General features: G+C 37.6%; 2 protein-coding genes across 4 annotated transcripts in view; one reads left to right on the top strand and one right to left on the bottom strand.

The window, feature by feature from the left end:
• Nucleotides 1-11,463, bottom strand: part of NAA50 (N-alpha-acetyltransferase 50, NatE catalytic subunit) — a 32,215-nt gene extending 20,752 nt beyond the window's left edge. The window contains exon 1 of one of the 2 annotated variants that reach the window (XM_037136923.2): nucleotides 11,145-11,463. In XM_037136923.2, coding sequence (XP_036992818.1) covers nucleotides 11,145-11,152 — 8 coding nt within the window. In that variant the 5' untranslated portion in view covers nucleotides 11,153-11,463. The remainder of the gene's footprint in view (nucleotides 1-11,144) is intronic. The other variant, XM_037136922.2, reaches the window with a different exon arrangement.
• Nucleotides 11,464-12,115: 652 nt separating this feature from the next.
• Nucleotides 12,116-19,693, top strand: part of ATP6V1A (ATPase H+ transporting V1 subunit A) — a 58,157-nt gene continuing 50,579 nt past the window's right edge. Inside the window, exon 1 of one of the 2 annotated variants that reach the window (XM_037136920.2) lies at nucleotides 12,116-12,317. The gene's annotated coding sequence lies outside the window, so the exon portion shown is untranslated. The other variant, XM_037136921.2, reaches the window with a different exon arrangement.

Genomic DNA, 19,693 nt, shown 5'->3' on the forward strand with positions numbered 1-19,693 from the left:
TGGTGCGGTTCAGTGGATTGAGCACCAGCCCATGAACCAGAAGATTGCCAGTTTGATTCCCAGCCAAGGCACATGCCTAGGCTGTGGCCTGAGAGGTAACCAATCTATGTTTCTCTCACACGTCGATGTTTCCTTACCTCTCTTTCTTTCTCCCTTCCACGCTCTCTAAAAATAAATGAGTAAAATCTCGAAGAAAAAAAAATATATAGTCACCTAACAAGAGAAAGTTGTCCTTTGAGGACAGGCATTGACTTCTCTTTAGCTATGAAAATCCTAGACGTTATATTCTTCCAATATAAGGCTGTTTCACGTATAATGAAAATCTGTTTATAGTGTAGCCACCTTCATTAATTATCTTAGCTACATCTTCTAGTTAACCTGCTGCTTCACTTTGCACTTTTGTGTTATGGAGATGGGTTCTTTCCTTAAATTGCATGAACCACAACACTCAACTAGCCTCAAACTTCCCTTCTGCAGCTTCCTCACCTCTCTCAGCCTTCATACAACTGAAGAGTTAGTGCCTTGCTCTAGATCAGGCTTTGGCTTAAGGAAATATTATAGCTGATTTGATTTTTTAATCCAGACCACTAAACCTCTCCCCATATCAGCAATAAGGCTGTTTTGCTTCCTTATCATTTATATGTTCAGTGGAGTAGCATTTTTAATTTCTTTGTAGAACTTTTCCTTTGCATTCACAACTTGGCTAACTGGTGGAAGAGGTGTGGCTTCATCCTGTCTCAGCTTTCCACTGCCCTCCTCACTAAGCTTCATCATTTCTAGCTTTTGACTTAGAGTGTGAGACATGTAATCTTCCTTTTTCACTTGAACAAATAAAAGGGCCTTGTAGGGTTACAAACTGGCCTAATTTCAAAATTGTGTCCCGAGGATTAGAAGGCCTAAAAGAGACAGAGGACTGGCCACTTGGTGGTGCAGTCTAAACACACATTAACATTTAATACTAAGTTCTCTGTCTTATATGGATGTGGCTCTCAGGACACACCAAAACAATTACAATAGTAACATAAAAGATTACTGATCACAGATCACCATGACAAATGTAATAGCCATGAAAAAGTTTGAAATATTGCAAGAATTACCAAAATGTGACAGAGAGACAAAGAAGGCAAATGCTACTAGAAAAATGGCACAGAAGAACCTGCTCAACCAGGATTGCCACAAACCTTCATTTTATAAAAATGCAGTATCTGTGAAGTGCAATAAAACCAGTTATGTCTGTGTATCAAGGATCTCCTCTGACATACACCATTCATTGTCTTTGCCTTTGGTGTAAATGGCCACAAGTCCTGACTTTCAAATGTTACCTAATGTCACTGGAAGCAATGTGGATGTTAAGTAGATAATAAAGATTAGATAGAAAAGAAAATGTACGAAGACCTTTACACTTATTTAGCTCATAAGAAAAGAACTCCCCTTCTGTAACACATCACTTTGAGAGTTGTTTTCTGGATATAAAAAGTGCAAAATGTACACCCTCTGACTATGGGAATATATCACATTACCAAAAAAATGTCCAAGTGATTAGAACATCTAAAAACAGAAACACTTATATTTTAGGGATAAAAGAACAGGAACTTATAAAGATGTCCAAGAAACAAGTTTCACAGATGTAGGAAAAAAATTTGGAGAAGCACTATCGCAAAGTCTAAGAATGAATTCCAAACCCAGCTATACACCAGAATCATCTCACCAGTTAAAAATTCAGATTCCCACATCTCCCTTTAAAATCTTTATTTTGTAATTAAGCTTGTTATGTTAACCATACAAATTTAAATCACCTAAATTAATAAACTTCTCACCACATGTATGTAAAGTTCTAAATATGAGGGTAATAGAAGCTAAACATGCAGATAAGTGGAACAGGTCAATGGAAAAAATATGCCATGTTAAAATGGATTTCACATAAAATGGTAATCATTTCCCTGTAAATACTGTAGTACATAACAGTATACCTTTAATGTATGTGGCATAGCTAGTATTCTTTTTACTATTGTCCCCATTTTCCTTTGTTGCTTCCCCCTACCCTCCCAAACCCTGGTCCCACAGCCAACGTCCACTTTGTTGTCCACGTGTCTTTTTATATATGATCCTTCACTAGACCTTCCCCTTTCCCCCACCACCATTTTCCCCATCCCCTCTACTCTGGTCACTGTCAGTTTGTTCTTTATTTCCATGTTTCTGGTTGCATTTTGCTCGTTTGTTTTGTTCATTAGGTTCCACTTATAGGTGAGATCATATGGTATTTCTTTCACCACCTGGCTTATTTTGCTTAACATAATGCTCTCCAGTTCCATCCATGCTGTTGCAAAGGGTAGAAGTTCCTTCTTTCTGCTGCATAGTATTCCATTCTGTAAATGTACCACAGCTTTTTTGATCAACTCATTTACTGATGCATGTTTAGGCTGTTTCCAGCACTTGGCTATTGTAAATTGTGCTATAAACATTGGGGTGCATAGATTCTTTTGAATTAGTGTTCAGGATTCTTAAGGTGTATATAATCCCAGCAGTGGACCGCCAGATCAAAAGGCAGCTCCATTTTTAGTTTTCTGAGGAAATTCCATACTGTTTTCCACAGTGGAAACACCAGTCTCCATTCCTACCAACAGTGCACTGTTTCCCTTTTCTCCACATCCTCACCAGCACTTGTGTGTTCATTTGTTAATGATGGCTATTCCCACTGGTATGAAGTGGCATCTCATTGTGATTTAATTTGCATCTCTCTGATGGCTAGTGATGTTGAGCATTCTTTCTTATGTCTATGGGCCCCCTGTATGTACTTGGAGAAGTGTCTGTTCAGGTCCTTTGCCCAATTTTTAAATTGGTTTGTCTTCCTGGTGTTGGGTTCTTTATATTTTGGAGATCAAACCCTTATCTGAAGTATCACTGGCCAATGTTTTACCATACAGTTGATTCCCTTTTCATTTTGCTGATGTTTTCTTTAGCCATTTAGCTTTTCAATTTGATACAGTCCCATTTGTTTATTCTTCCCTTTATATCCCTTGCCTCAGGAGATATATCAGCAATAATACTGCTGCTTGGGATATCTGAAAAATTTCTGCCTATGTTTTTCTCTAGTACTTTTATGGTGTCAGGATTTGTATTTAAGTTTTTTATCCATCTTGAGTTTAGTTTTGTGTATGATATAGCATAGCTATTATTGAGGAGCTCTGGCTCAAACTCAAACCAGCCTGACGCAAAACCTGGGTTGTTAATCACTGCGCCAACTGCTTACTTCAGAAAAAGATTTTGATATAATTTAATAATGTAGACTAATAATTTATTAGTTTAAGACCTCTACTCTGTAGACAACCCTCTAATTCTTGGCCAAAAGGTTATACTGGCCATGTGGCCACATCTAAGTGACTCAACAGGTTTTTTTTTAATTAAGTTGGGCGCTAATATTTAAGTAAGATTTTACACAAAGCTTACATTTCTTCTTGTTTTACTCATTTATCTTATATGTTTTATCCTAGGTTCCTACTGGCAGTAGAGTTTACAACCCTAACTATGAAAATCTGAGGACAGCAGTTATTACAGACATGAAATTATTCTCTTCGCTCAAGCCGATTCATGTGACATGTTAATTTATCTTGGTTTTCAAATTCATAACAAACCCCAAAGCACTTCCTACCAAAGTTTTTAGACCAATGATCTAAAAGGGGAGACAGACTGATGTAACAGAAGTACCCATAGAAACATGTATCATCAAGTCCTTAGATCTGGAAAACTTGCTACTTGCTTTCCATTTCATGAAACCTATTAGAATTATGTTGTGCCAGCACCAGAAAATCACTGTTATTCAATCAGTTTCATAATCTTTTCAGCTTGGAATATGGTAGCTCTGGGAAACCATAGGTAGTTCTTGGCTTATAAAAGAGCAGTGTGATATAATGAGAAAATGCATGTTAAGTATTCAGCATACCTATATCAGATAATAAGCACCCAAATGTTTTTAGCTATTTAAAGGGAATGTCAAATTATGCCCATAGTTGTAAAAACAAAATTCAGTGGCAGTATTTTCCAAGGCCACAAGATGGAGACATGACTACATGAAAGTGGGTCCTTCTCTACAAATTGACTTTTAAAGTCATATAGCAAAAAAGAGAAAATCAAGTACAGATCTATTAAAACCTGTTTTTATTTTAGGTAGGAATTACCTGCATCTTGGCACTAAAGTTTAACTGCTTGGTCTCTTCTTGTACAGGGTGTTTGCTCTGCCTATGTCTACAAACTCCCACTATAGTGCAAGATCAGCTACACATTACTTCCCTCAGAAGAGTCATCTTTACTCCTTAGACCCTTAATATATTCATAACTAATGGACTCTCTCATTTCAACTAAATTTTATAGCAGAGTTTCTCAATCTTGGTACTACTGGTATTTGGGGGCTGGATAATTCCTTGTTGTGAGGGGCTTTACAGAGCATTGTAGGCTATTTAGCAGCCTCTATCCATCCCACCTCATTGTGACAACCAAAATGTGTCCAACAACTACCTACCAGATTTCTAGGATGGCATAGGAGGTATGTCCTTGGTTGAGAGTCACTGTTCTAGAGAGGGTTAGCAGGTATCAAAAAAGTGGGTGGGTCAGCTCTCCAAGCTGTGTGACTGCAAGTATCATATGTGTAAAATAAGCAATTATTTGGTCGGGTTCTAGAAATGTTAAACACACACATGGACACAATCTACTCAAGATTACAGCCTAGAAAGAATCAAATTATTCTTTGAGAAATTTTCCATGGCTATACATATATTCAATTAGGAGAGCTCCTTCCCAGCTCTGGCTTTTTCCTTAATAGTGTTTTTCTTCAAAAATCTCTGAATCCAAACATGTCTTTCTAACTGCTTACTGGTTATTTCACAGGAATCTCAAATTCAATACATCAAACACTGAATGCATCATTCTCTACAGGAAATTAAAATAACTATCTATATCTTTGTTAATAGCCCCACCATTCATCAAATACAGAATTTCTCTACAGAAATTTAGTTTTAGATGTACTCTTATGTCCCATTTTAATCTGTTAAGTCTAATTCATAACCTATTCGTATAGCTTTTGAGCAGTATGGTTCGATCCAAAATCTCCAGCCTAATGAAGTACCATAAGAATAGAGGTAAGGCAAAAAAGCTGTAACAATGCAGACAGAATAATCCTTCTAAATCACAGATCCAATCACTTTACTTCTCTGCTTAAATTTTTTCAAAAGCTACACATAACCTAACAAGTAAAATTCAAATAGTACTGTATATAAATAAATCCCTTTCATTGTCTAGCTGTGCACATAGGCCGAGCCTTTTCTTCTTCCTTCATTGTTTCAGGCCATAAAAAAAACTATTAAAAAATCCCAGAACCATCCCTTTCCTTCTTGGCTACCCTCCATAACTGCTTTTTCTTTAGACTATATATACTATACCTGTAGCAGGTGTTTAACAGTGAAGGACATGTTAACTGCTATAAAGAGTAAAAGTGCTATGACAAGGAGTGATTAAAGAGCAAGTCTCCAAAGATAGAGACACAAGAGCGAAATGAAGACAGCAGCTTAAAAAATTACAATTCAAATATGACTTCAAAGTACTGTTTCTTGGTATCACAATGGGTTGGCCAAAAAGTCTGTTTAGTTTCTTCAATAAAATAAGACATTTTTCATTTTTAGCAATAACTTTATTGATTTGGATATTTTGAGCACGTCAGCTATTTCCCACTACTGGCTTCTAGTGGGTACAGGCCAAGTGTGTTGCTAAACATCTTCCAATGCATAAGACAGCCCCACAGCAAAGAATTACTTGGCCAAAATACTGACTGTACAAGAGACTTCAAACCACTTTTGACATGTTCAACTAGTCACAGCATCTTCTCCATAAACTGAACAAGACTTTCTTGCATTTCAGTTGCATTTTTACCTTTCGTGAAATAACAAAGTATAATACTCCAAAAATGTTATATTTTCTTTCATCTTCAATATTAAAATGACTGCACAAAAATTTACCAACTTTAGCGAGTTTTTTCTAAATGCACAGTGATATGATAGCTGTCACAATACAATCTAACAAAATTGTTTCAAATGAAGTTAAACACAACTAAGCACTACTAGAGTCATGGAATGGAAAAAACTAACCAACTTTTTTGCCAACTCAATATAAAGCTAGAGATGACAAAGGCCAGGGATGGCAAACATATAGCATATGCGGCACAGCAGTAATAGTAGATATTAATGATCAATAAACCCTGGCTGGTGTGGCTCAGTTGGCTGGGCATTGTACCACAAAGTGGAAGGTCACTGGTCAATTCCCGGTCAGGGCAAATGTATGTGTTGTGGGTTCCATCACTGGTTAGGGCGTGTACAGGAGGCAAGTGACCCATGTTTCCCTCTCATATGATGCTTTTCTCCATCCCTTCCACTTTCTCTAAAAATAAATAAAATCTCTAAAAAAAACAAAACAATGACATTACCTTTTTATTTTGCAATCTGAGCTATTGACCTATTAAATTCTGATAAGATACTACCAATATATTAGAACTATCACATGAATTAGAGTTATTTGGCCATTCTTCTTCCTTGCAAGCTATTCTCTTCAAAAGTCAAAGAAACCTAGGCCCAGGTCAATAAACTTACTAGCTGTCCCTACTATGATTAGTGGTCAGTGCCACAATAAACAATAAAACATGGTTGCTTTCAGTTCAATGCTTTTTGTATCACAGTAAGTCTCTGTTATGAAGATTAAATGATACAAGTAATAAACCATACAGACTAGAGAGAGAAAAATCCAAATATATTTTTAAATATACCTTAGTTATCTGGAAAGAGAAATAAGAAACGTTTAAAATGCTCTTAAGTACAAAATATTTTCCTTGCTTGCCGTAGCTTAACAAGGTCCGCCTGCAAAGCATTTTCTTTCTAATGATCTGGGTCCTAAGCTAGCATCACTCTGACAATATTTACCAATTTGAATGTCTCAACCCATTTTCTAAAGAACATTATCTCTGATTGTTTTGTAATTTGAAGTAAAAAAGTAATCGATATCTAAATTAAAAACTGTTAAGTCACAAAGGTAAAAAAATGCCCAGAGGAAGTGGGAAATGTCCAACTGAATTACAAAGAAAGGAAAGGAAAACAAAGATCATTTATCACCTAATCAGTAAAGCAAAAATAGAGTTAGGCTTTATGTGACTCTGTCCTCAAAATCAACTCATGAAGATAAAATGACAGTTATTTCTATCATTTTACAAATGTTCAATGTAGACTACTCATCCCAAATAAGCATATTTATACCACCCATGGCTGAAACAGCAGCCACCATGTCTTCCTCCATTTCCCTAAGGTTTTTTCAAGTGCCCCTCTCCATCAGTTCCTGCAGAAGAGCAGTGTATACTGCCATACACCGATGGCAGTATAAACTGCTACTACCTTTCTGAAGTTAACTTGGCAAAAAAAATCAGAAATTTTAAAATGCCCGTACCTCCCAATCCAAAAATTTCACTGCTAGGGAATTATCCAAAACAAATAATTAAGGATGCATGTCAAGTAGTTTTATAAGTAAGTATTCACTTCAACACTATCGAGAACTAAGCTGAGAAGCCTTTCCTTTTGAAAAACAGGGTTATTTCCTCCTCCCCACCTTCACAACCTCCCCGCCCCCAACAGCTTCAGCAATGACAGAGACAGAACAATGGCACTAGATCAGGAAAGGCAAATACATACTTCCAATTATCCTTCCCTATCTACTGCAGACCTAGTGATTGGATCACAATATTTTAATCTAAAAACTTTGGCCCACAGTTAAAACATTTAGAAACATTTACCACTTGGGACCAAACCCTAAGGCAAGAAGTCACGTTTCACACAAATTGGATTCTTCAGGGTCTAGCACAGCACTGTCTAATAGAAATCTAATTTGAGTCACATATGTAATTTATAACTTACTAGTGTGTACATTAACAAGCCAAAAAGGTGCAAGTGAAACAATTTCTACATATAATAAAAATAACAATTATTGACTATTTTACTTTTACTGAAATCTTTTCATATTAAGTCTTAAAATCCAGCAGATAACATTTCTAACACATCTCAATTCACACATTATTTTCATCAGAAATATCTAATCTATATTTACATTTCATTAAATTTACAGTAGATCTACATATCCAAGTTGTTCCAAACATAATTGTCCGACAACCAACTGAATATCGGTTTTTTAAATTAAAATTTAAAATCTAGTTTTTCAGTAACACAAGTCACATTTCAACTGCTCAATTATAACTAGGCACTACTGTATTAAACAGGAGAAGACTAACATTTTGCCACTAAGTTAGGCACTGAATAAATGCAAACAGATGATGGAAGTGAACCAGTCACTTCCATCTTGTATCTTTTAAACTGAACTCTCAACCCAGGCAAGTGACCTGACCAGGAATCAAACCAGTGACCTTCACTTTGCGGTATGATGCCCATCCAACTGAACCACACTGGTCAGGGCTACCTCCTTCTTTACTTTGTGCACATGTATTCACATCTTGTTAGACATTTTTATTAGAACTAAGTTTTACTACAGCTCTTTACTACAGATAAAGGGTAAACAGATTCAGTTTTACTTTCTATTATATGGACCAATTACACTGCCATCTCAGTCATGTCTGTGTACAGCACTCCCTCATGCTTAAATTTCACCTTCCCTAAGAGGAACAACAGATTTTTTAAAAATCAGCTTACCAACCTACAACATTCCTGGTTTATAACAATAAGCAACCTCAGTACAAAAGTAACACATCCTAACATACCTCAAATTTCTAGATCATGCATATAAATACATGCAGTAATTAACTGCACATTTATGTACTATGGGGAAAAGACAATTACATGTCCGCATAATGGAATGTCCTACTACTAATAAAAGCTAAATAAAATAGGAAGAAAAACTGGTGAAATAACTAAAAAGTTTGAAAATTATAGGCAATATAGACATGATGTAAAATATTTAAACAAAATAATTTAAAATTTGAAATCATTTCCCACTTTATATATTTCTATTCATTTAAACAATTCAACAAGCTTCCATACACAATGAAATACTTAAGCAAATAAAATTTTATACAAAAATCATGTAAGCAGGACCACTACTTCATTTCACAGGCCTTTCAACACTAACCACATTGTGCATGTTGATAGAAGTCTTTGAGCTTGAGAACCTTAAAATATTTTAAGTAATGTCTATTGTCTTCATTTATTCAGTGGCTTAAATACAGGTTCAGAAGTAAAAAAAAAATTTAAAAGTCCCACCCTACCTGGGAGTTAGTTCATCTATGAAGTTAAAGGGACTATTCCTATGAAATCATCTTAAAAGTTCATCATTAAAAACACGGTAACTTGATTTAATTTCATTTCAGGCACATTTGATGGCATAAGATACAGATTCAATAACTAAAAATTTCCTCTAAATTTCACTCCATCAGGTTGTTACCCATAAATAATCATTTTAAATAAATGATAATTGTCTCACTCGTATATTAACTGAAGGTAGACTGTGATTAATACTACTCTTTGGCCTATTTCTACTGCCAAGTTATGTATCAAAACAATACATCTTAGTGTGACTGAGCTAAACCAAAAGTTTTGGAACCAAATATATAGAATAATTTCTTGGAGGCCTTCCTTTACAAATCCATGCACAGTCTCAACACTGGGAACTCTTCCTCAGCCTCATTTTTTTTATTATTGTCTTTTCAAGAAAACAAGACTAATAAGCCCTGAGTGACCTAGAGAATACAAAAATGAGTACAAAACGGCACCCAAATTCAAGAAAAAAATCTCTCCAAAATATATCGGATCATATCTAAAAGAGCCAAACTTCCTACATCATAATTCAAGTGCAGTAAATACTTCTTCTACCCCTCAACTGGTATCCTGATTGGAACGCTTAGAGCCTGATGTGAAATAATAAGAAAATTTCTTCGTGACTTCGAAACTTTAATTACAAGAGATACGACTCAACGTTAGAAGGAATTTCCAATATTTAAAGCAAAACCGGAATAAAGAATCGCCTTACAGAAATAAAACCAAATTAAACTCTTGGCGTCTTCTGCAACCTCAAATACATAAATACACCGAGATAACATTTAGACCCTTGTTTTAGGCAGATTACTTAGAATACTGACTTTTATTTCATCCTCAGAAGAGTTGCTGAATAGTTGGAAAGGCTTCACCAACTCAAAACATTTACATTCTTTCACTTGCTATAACAGAAAACTCAGGAGTCACAGAAAATCTTTTAACATTGTTAAAGATTTCATTTCTTCCTCTAAGGAGGAATAGGCAATATTTTAAAACACCGTATTATGTAATTAACACTTTAACAGTATGTAATTTAACAGTAGGTGACATCTTATCCAAATCAAAATAGTCGAACCAAAATAATCCTTAATTGTATCCAAGACGGAAACTATGGGAGAATGCTAACTGCCAATCACCTGAAGAAAAGTGTCAGAGTAACTACGGACCCCCACAGTACAGGGGCGATACTGAACTACTGTAGCAACAGCTCCACCTACTGATCAACAATAGTTCCTTAAACGTTTTGGCACCCCAAATCTACAAGGCTCCCGCTCTCTTCCCCCCTCCTCCACTCACTCTGACCCAACCCAAATCCAGTTGAGTCACTAGCTCTAAATACTCGTCTCCCTTCTCTTTATTCCAAATCCTTCCTCCAGAAGGTCTGCACTGCTCTCAACCATGAATAAAACTGAAAAATGACAAACACCAAGCTTCTCAATGTGGAGCCTAGGTTTGAAGAGGACAACTAGACCACTCCACTCGAAGTGGCGGGGCGGGGGGTGTCTCAGCCCTCGGTTTCTGGCTTGAAGACGGCAGGGATCTCACAAGAGCTCTTCCCGTGCCACTCAGTTGCTATCCTCCAGTCAACACACACTCGTCCTCTGGGCCGAGAACCTGGGTTGCCCGGGTCTTGTCTCTGTTGGCCCTTCAACGCGCGAACAGACCGAGCCGAGCCTCCGCCCCCCTCCAGGAGCAGAGAAACCCAGAAATCTCCCTCCGCCGGGTCTTCGCCCAGTCTCTCCCCTCCTTCGCAATCCTTCTCTCCCGCCGGCCCGGCCCTGCCCGGCTGCCCTTCCTCACCCTTTCATCTTCCCCGCCTGCTGAGGCCGTTGTTACCACCGCTATCAACGCCGTTGTCGTCGCCGACCTGAGCTCTCAGTGTCCTCAGCTCGGGCCACTCAACCCCACTAGCCGACCTCCACGCCTAAGGCAAGGAGCTGAGCGGGTGACGAAGGCCGCGAGAGTGGAGCGCGGCCCTGCGTCTCTGGTGCGGGACTGTCCCTTAGCGGGACCGGTGCTGCCACTTCTCCACACGTGCACTCAGGGTACTCGGCTCCCGCCCGCGGCCGCCGCCAGCCAGACCCGCCGCCGCGTTGTGACCTTTAACCCCGCCCCCCTTTGCGCGCCGGCGCGTAGGCCGACTCTCGCGCAGCCTCACTCCTGGCCTCCACGCACCCTTCCCCCTCCACTTTAAGACCTCCATCTTCTACTGGGCTGTGCCCTCTGGCGTCATCTTCCTCCTCCCTTGCCTTACGACATTACTTGTGGGGCTTGCCCGGTAGGCCCTGGCGGTAAAATCCGGATCTTTCCGCCCCTCCTTCGTCCCTCTCACTTAAGGGAAATCAGTCTTCCCCAACCCTGTTCTTCCCGGTTGGTAGTTCTCCTGACGACCTTCAAACGCTCCGTTCTCGTAATGAGATTTTATAAAGTAGGTTCTTTTTTATAGAAGCCTGTGGAAAACTCAAATGAATGAGGTTTTTCGGTTTTTTGCTTTTTTTAAGACAAACGTAATTAACAAATGGCCAGGTAACCTGGCTTCGGCCCACCACGTTTCAAGTTTTGAGATCATGTGATGGCCTCAAACCTTCAAGATTGGGATTTTACAGCCTGGTGCGGGAGGGACGGAACGCGTTGGCCATTTCCGGTTTATAGAGCGGGTCGTTAGCGTCACTTCCTTAGCAAAGCACTTTTTTTTTTAACCCGTTCACCCGCTCCTTCTACATTGCACTTTGCAACGTAATCTTTGTGCAAGTTTTTAGGTTTTGTTCTTAAAATTTAATCGCAACAAAATTAATGTTCAAGCAATCCGCAAAAATACAGGACTTTGATTTGTACTGCCGCCCGGCTGACGGGGCGGAGCTCAGGACCACGTGACTGTCTAGACCCGCCCCTGCAGTGGAAGTCTTCCCATCCACAGTGACGGAGTCTGTGGGTCCTTGGTGTGCACGGTTTCTGCATCTCGCGCACTGTCAGGTGAGCGACGCCCTGTAACCGGCGGCAGGTGGGGACTAAAGAAGGGGTAGGAGGAGGAAGAGAAGGGACAGTGTGAACGGCCGCCTCCGCTGTTCCAGGCTTCCTTCCCGCTGTCATCCTGGACCGGCAAGGAGCTCATTTCTCACCCCTGCTCTCTCACTGTATCCGTCCCCGCGACGTAGGGGTCCAGACATCCACTTTTCTCAGGGTTGGGGGTGAGTGCGGCCATTACGGGCCATTACGGTTCTCTGTTCGGAGTGTTTGGGGCTTCTGGTAGTGGGATTGGTTCAGCCATTCTTGGGGGATCTGTAGTAGCCTCTAGGTTCCAATTCTCAAAGCCTCTTCTTTGTCAGACGCCCTGCACTGTCTTTACCTTCATCCTGGTAAGGAGAACCGGGGAAGTAAGAAAAACCCCGGAGGCGGAGGCGTCTCCGGTGAGACTGGCTTGGGAGGGAATGACACTGATGTGGCCCTCACTGCGGAGTCACTGTAAAGCCTGCTTCCGAACGAGCTTTCTCAGTACTTACGAGTTTTTCCCTGAATTCCTCGCAAGAAGCGTTCTATAGGTGTTCACATACTTTAGATAAAACTAGAAGGGTAAAGGCAGGTCTTTTGCCTTTCTCTGATTTTGTGGTGCAGTAAGGGAGGGGATAATTGAAAGAGTAAAGATGTACTATCTTCAAAATAGGAGGTTTGAATACGACAGTCTCAATTGAAAGGTAAGGGAGGCGTTGAAAGACTTATGGTGTCGTGATCTGCAGGAAACTGGCTAGTTTATGGGAAAGTGGTTAAGTTTCACAGAGAAGGAGCTAATTTTTCAGAAATTTATTGGGCTAGAATAAAATTGAATCAAACGTAATTCACCGTAAATTTAAAGGAAAGATTAGGTCGAGACATTACCGACTTCGTGTTTTATGCTCTGACTTTTTTTTTTTTTGCCACTTCCCCCTAAAAGCGCACTCCTAATCAATTCCTTGACCAGTGGTAAATTCATTTTAAGTAGCACCTGTGCCTCTCTTGAGCTTTCCCCATTTCTAAAATTTCAGGTGACTTCTTCAGATATTGATGAATTGTATTTTGTGAAAATACAGAAATTACGTTTAGGTTTTAGACCAACCCAGTGTACTCCCATTTCATTTGCAATGTAACCAATGTTTTGACCCCAAACAATGTGCTGTAGGGAAGAGTATTTTTCAGTTTGGGGTTTAAACTCTTTTATTTATACTGCAAACTCAGAAAGCCCCTTGGTTCTTTTAAATGGAAAGGCATGACAAATTACAATTCTGATTTTGAAATGTAAATTTTTAAGCTTAAAAATCATATTTGCGTTTAAATCTTTTTGTTTTCTAGCCAATATAATTGAAGAATCCATTAAAAAGAGCAGAAAAAATGAGAAAGATGGAATCATCTTTGGTAGATGTGACTGACTTAGTTTGTCTGTGTTTTCCAAGTTCTCTACAATAAATTGGTCTTATTTTGTCAAAGAGAACAAAAAATTAACTTCTAGAGTAACAGCAATTTAACAAGATTTCCCCTCCTGCAGTGACATTCCACCAAATTAAACAGATCCCATTAAGTGTCCTAGAGCTTCAGACCAGTCCCGTCTGGGTAAGATGGAAATTGGAAAGAGAAAACCAGTTAAAAAGTAATGAGTACTAGGGCGTAAATGTCAGTATGAAAGAGGTTGAATGACTCTGCAGTTTTCCTTCACAACTCCCCCAATTTTAGGGAACTTGTGGAGGCAATGACTTAGACCACTAATGAAATCTGAAAGATTAACAGCAGGAATTGGTGACTAAATTGCTATTAAATTTGAAAATGAAAAAGACCTTTATTATTATACACAATTTACATACACAAACAAGTACTTTGAAGCTTGGAAATAATTACACTACCTTGATCAGTTTTTGAGTGTTACATGTAGAAATCTTAACATGTTTTAGAGAACTGCGCTGTAGTCAAATATTAAATGGCACACAAGGATTTTTGTGGTGGGGTCACTGATAACCTCGTGTGTGTTTACTCTGAGGTGTTATATTTCACTGCCTTTGTAGATTATCACCACCCTCAAGAATGCTTTCTGTCCTGGCTGGTGTAGCTCAGTGGATTGAGCGCAGGCCTGCGAACCTCACGATCGCGGTTCGATTCCCAGTCAGAGCACATGCCTGGGTTGCAGGCCAGTTCCCAGCAGGGAACACACGAGAGGCAACCATACATTGATATTTCTCTCCCTCTCTCTTTCCCTTCCCCTCTAAAGATAAATAAATAAAATCTTTAAAAAAAAAAGAAAGCAAAAGCTTTAAAAAAAGAAAAAAAAATGCTTTCTTTCCCTATGAGCAGAGAGCCTATAGACTGTATACTAATAGACAACATTTCCTATTCCTCTATTTTCACTTCTAGCACATTGTGTTTAATTACTGTTTTCTAGTCTGTTCCTTAGTAAACTGTAAAGCTCCTAGCACTTCAAGGACAGTGTTTCTACTGTTGTCTTTAACACCAGGATGCTGAACTACCTGATAGCTACTCAGTAAACTGTTTATTGAATGAGTGTTAAAGAGAACTGGACAAGAAAATTAAACTACCTCTAAAGCTCTTCCAGATCATAGCTCCTTCTAAGGTTGTGCACTAAGTATAAGCTTTCAAATATAAATTAGTAATAACGACCATCTGAGTCATGGTCAATACAATAGATATAAACCTCAGATGGACTTTATTAATGCATTGAGCACCTTATTTTCACAACATATTTGGATGATAGTAAAAGGAAGAGGAGTGAGTTGTACTTAATGAAAAAGTGGCTTGTACAGGCAAGAAGTGATTTAGCACTAGACTAAAAGGATTGTCATTCAGCTTTGCCACTTTAGTTACATGCTCTTAAGTTGGGGGTGTGGGTTAAAGTCTTTATACTTGGGAACTTTACTGTCAAGGTTACTGTGAGTTCAAGTGAGATTAAACTGTAAATAAATAACCTATGTGAAGTATATAAAACCTAAGTGGTATTTAAATGTAAAGAAATATAATACTTTACTAGAATAGATTTCCCAATCATAAACTTGGGTTCATATTCTGAATGTACCCCTTATTTAAGTTTTGTGACCTTAGACAGTTTACTTAATCTAAGCTTAAATTTACTCATGTTTAAGTCTGTCCCATAGGTAAATCAGTCATGAATGCAGAGAGCCTAGTGCATATAGGGTGGGGCAAAAGGTTTACAGTTGTGAGAGTATGCAAAACAGTTTATTAATTTCCGTGTGAATTACTAAATCTACTTTTGCCCCACCCTTTATTTTGTAAAGGAGACTTAAGACATTTTCTAAAATTCAGTAACAGGTGTGAAGTATGGAGAAAGGAGTAGAATTTGAGATGAAGTTTGGGGGTATTGAGGAAGAACTAGAATGAGGTTATTTTTAAAAAAAGGAGAAAAATAATGTACTTCTACCAAAGATTCTAAAGCAGATTTATTAATAGGAACTGAGAAATATCAACACAAAAACCATTATTTTGGCAATGACTTAATATTTCCTACAAAAAGATTTTCCAAAGCATATGATCATTAGTATGTAAGGAAGTAGCTCTTTTATTTCTAAATTGTTATCTCTACAATGGATTGTAGAAATATATTAAAATTGTACAGACCTATAGAACAGAAACTCTTGAGCTTATGTTTAAAATATTTGCCTTTCATTTTAACTGTTTTTTCTTACTTTTATCCTCACATAAAATAGACATGGGACTGTGGAGAAAATAATGGAGATATGAACTAGAAAAAAATTTTCCCTTCCTACATTGAGATGATTCACAAGGATTAGTGGTTTTGTATTGGAAAATATAAATAAATTAAGCAATAATTGAAGTATAGCTATCATGAGTTTATGTTTCATCTTAATCCAGAAAAAAATCATTACTCATTTATTCTAAGGAAACATTAAGAGATCATTGAATATTCTCTTCAATATCAAGTTCTCTATTATAGTAAAATTGTAGTCACTAACAGTGTTTTCTATTTCATTTCTTTCAGTACAAACTTTAAAAGTTTTACTATTCTCTTTTTTTATATTGTGAGATGAAAGTGACTTTGGTTTAATAAATGTATTCTCATATACATAGGATATATGTATTATGTATATAGTAAACATACACACACACACACACACACACAATGTGAGCCTGTAAAGACAGCTGAAGTAGGTGAATATTTTCACGGTAGCAAATTTTTATTTTTACCAGAAACTATTAAAGCCATCTTTAAAATTAGCCACAATTGTGAATAAAATTACCTAGTAATTACTTTAATTGATTTGAAACTCCCCTTATATTTGTTCATTAATTCTAATACATTTGACAGTTGCCGTCAGTTTTTAAAAAATTGATGGTATTGTATAAGTATTTTCAGACTTAATCTATGATGTTTTGGTTGCTGGTGGTGGTTGTTGTTTGTTTCAATATTTGACTAAATTACTACAATAACATTTTCACTTTTGATTCTTCTTTTTTAATGTCATTATATGTTTATCTATTTATTTTAAAAGATTTTATTCATTTATCTTTAGAGGGGAAGGGAAGGAGAGAGGGAGAGAAATATCAGTGTATGGTTGCCTCTCCTGTGTTCCCCGCTGGGAACTGGCCTGCAACCCAGGCATGTGCCCTGACTGGGAATGGAACCATGATCCCTTTTTTTCACAGGCCTGCACTCAACCCACTCACCGAGCTACACCAGCAAGGGCATACATTTTCACTTTTGATTTTTAATACTACCCATAAAAGCCATTGTTCTTTAGATGGTAAACCTGTTTAAGAATTATACCTGCAACATGCCATGTTTGGTGTCTTTTCTGAAAATTAAGCTTATTTCATTGAAAATACAATGCGTAGTGCACGGTATGATGCAGAAGAGCTCCAGATGTGCTTGAGCAATGCAAAACAACCAGACTTTGTTTTAGCTGCTTCTTAGTTCAACTTTTAAGTTTTTATTTCAAAGTAAAATACAGTCCTAGCCAGGTGGCTCAGTTGGTTAGGGCATCATTCTGTGCACCAAAAGGTTGCAGGTTAGATCCCTAGTCAGGGCACATAGGTAGGTGGGTTGTGGGTTGGATCCCTAGTCCTGGACATGTGGGAGGCAACCCATTGATCTCCCTCTCAATCTCTCTCTCTCTCTCTCTCTCTCCCCCCCCCCCCTCTCTCCCCCTCTCTCCCTCCCTCCCCCTCCCTCCCTCCCCCTCCCTCCCTCCCTCCCCCCTCCTTTCTTCTTTAAAATCAATGAGGGCACATGCCTGGGTTGCTGATCAGGTCCCCAGTTAGGGGCACCCAAAAAGCAGCTGTTTGATGTTTCTCTCCCCTTTTCGCCCTCCCTTCCTCTATTTCTAAAGTAAATAAAATCATTTAAAATTCTTTTAATTTTTGTACTATACCGTGTGTATATTTTATTTTTCTACATTCAGAAGTCATTGCTTTGGACAGAAGAAAAATTTTATTTGGTATGGAAAATTAGGACATATACATGATTTCTTCTTAGTTACTGGGATATCTTTTCATTTTTTATTTTTAGAGACGGTGGAAGGGAGAAAGAGAAGTAGAGAACATCAATGTGTGAGAGAAACATTGATGGGTTTCCTCTTGGTGTGCAACCTAGGCATGTGCTTTGACTGGGAATCAAACCTATGACCTTTTGGTTCACAGGCTGGTGCTCAATTCACTGAGCCATAGCAGCCAGGGCATTAATTGGATATCTTACATGAAAATGTTTTGACTTACCCACATGACTGAATAAATTTTTTAATTTTATAGGTGCAGATATACTTTTAGGCTTATGCAAGTACAGAATTTTAAAAAGCAAAAGTACACTCAGCATGTAAAGGAGTATTTTTGTCATTATACAAAAACATCAGAATATTAATAATTTCTTAATATTATCAACTATCCATCCAGTCATTTTGAATTTCTCTGATTTTCTTATAATTTCTGTTTCAGTGTATTTATTAAATAAATCGAGTAATTTGTCCTATATAGATTTTTATGATCTGGATTTTATTAGTTTCATCCCTTAAGTGTCATTTAATACATCCCTTCGTTTTCTATATTCTTCAAAATGGTTAGTTCGATCTAGAGACTTGATCATATTTAGGTTCTAGTTTTTGGCAAGAGTATTCCCTAAGCAGTGGTGTGTTCTTACTTTTTTATTAAATAATTTTTTACTTTTTGATTACAGTTGGCATAATATTAGATTAGCTTCAAGTGTACATCCAAGTGATTAGATATTTATATAACTTGTGAAGTGATCATTCTGATAACTCTACCCATCTGACACCAAACATTTATTACAATACTATTGTTTATATTTCTTATGCTATATTTGACATCCTCATGACTATTCTGTAACTACCAATTTGTATTTCTTAATCTCTTCACCTTTTTTGCCCAATTCCCCTCCCATCTAGCAGTCTTCAAAATGTTCTATATCCTTTCTTTCACTTTTTATAGTTTTCTTTATTTTTTCCTAATAACATTAACATATATTATTCTCATATCACAGTTGGATGATTTCAATGTCGTCTGTTTCTATTCTGCTTGTTAATTTGTTTTTTAGATTCCACATGTAAGTGAAATCATGTGACATTTGTCTTTGTCTGTCTGACTTACTGTACTCAGCACAACACCCTCTAGGTTCATTCACATTGTTGCAGATGGCAAGATTTCATTCCTTTTTATGGCTAAGTCATATTGCATTATGTATGCCCTACTTCTTCTTTATTCATTCATCTATTGGTGGAAATTTAGGTTACTTCCGTGTCTTGGGTATTGTAAATAACAGCAATAAGAATATGAATATATATATATATATAATCTTCTTGATTTGGTGTTTTGGGTTTAATCAGATAACTACCCAGAAGTGGAATTGCTGGGTCCTTTGTTATCTCTCATAGTAACTTTTTTTCCTTTTTAATTTTTTTCATTACCGTTTATCCTCCCACCCACAGTCACCACACTGTTGTCCATGTCTATGAGTCCTTTTTCCTTTTTTCTCAATCCCTCAGAGAAGTCAGCTTGCTCTCTAACTTTGAGTCTTTCTCTATTTTGCTTATTCAGTTTGTTCATTAGATTCCACATTTGAGTGAAATCATACAGTATTTGTCTTTTTCTGACTGGCTTTTTTCGCTTAGCATAATGTTCTCCAGGTCCACCCATGCTGTCACAAACAGTGAAATTTTTCTTCTTTTTTATGGCTGAGTAGACTGTTTTACAGTATGTTTTATCTGGTATATGTATTGCTACCCCACCTTTTTTCCCCCATTTCCATTTTCATAAAATATCTTTTTTGTCCCTTTCAGTCTGTGTATATCTTTCCATCTGAAGTGAGTCTTTTGAAGACGGCATATGTA

Source organism: Artibeus jamaicensis, unplaced genomic scaffold (assembly GCF_021234435.1).
Source record: "Artibeus jamaicensis isolate MK-2021 breed Jamaican fruit bat unplaced genomic scaffold, CSHL_Jam_final contig_3126, whole genome shotgun sequence".
Taxonomy (NCBI): domain Eukaryota; kingdom Metazoa; phylum Chordata; class Mammalia; order Chiroptera; family Phyllostomidae; genus Artibeus; species Artibeus jamaicensis.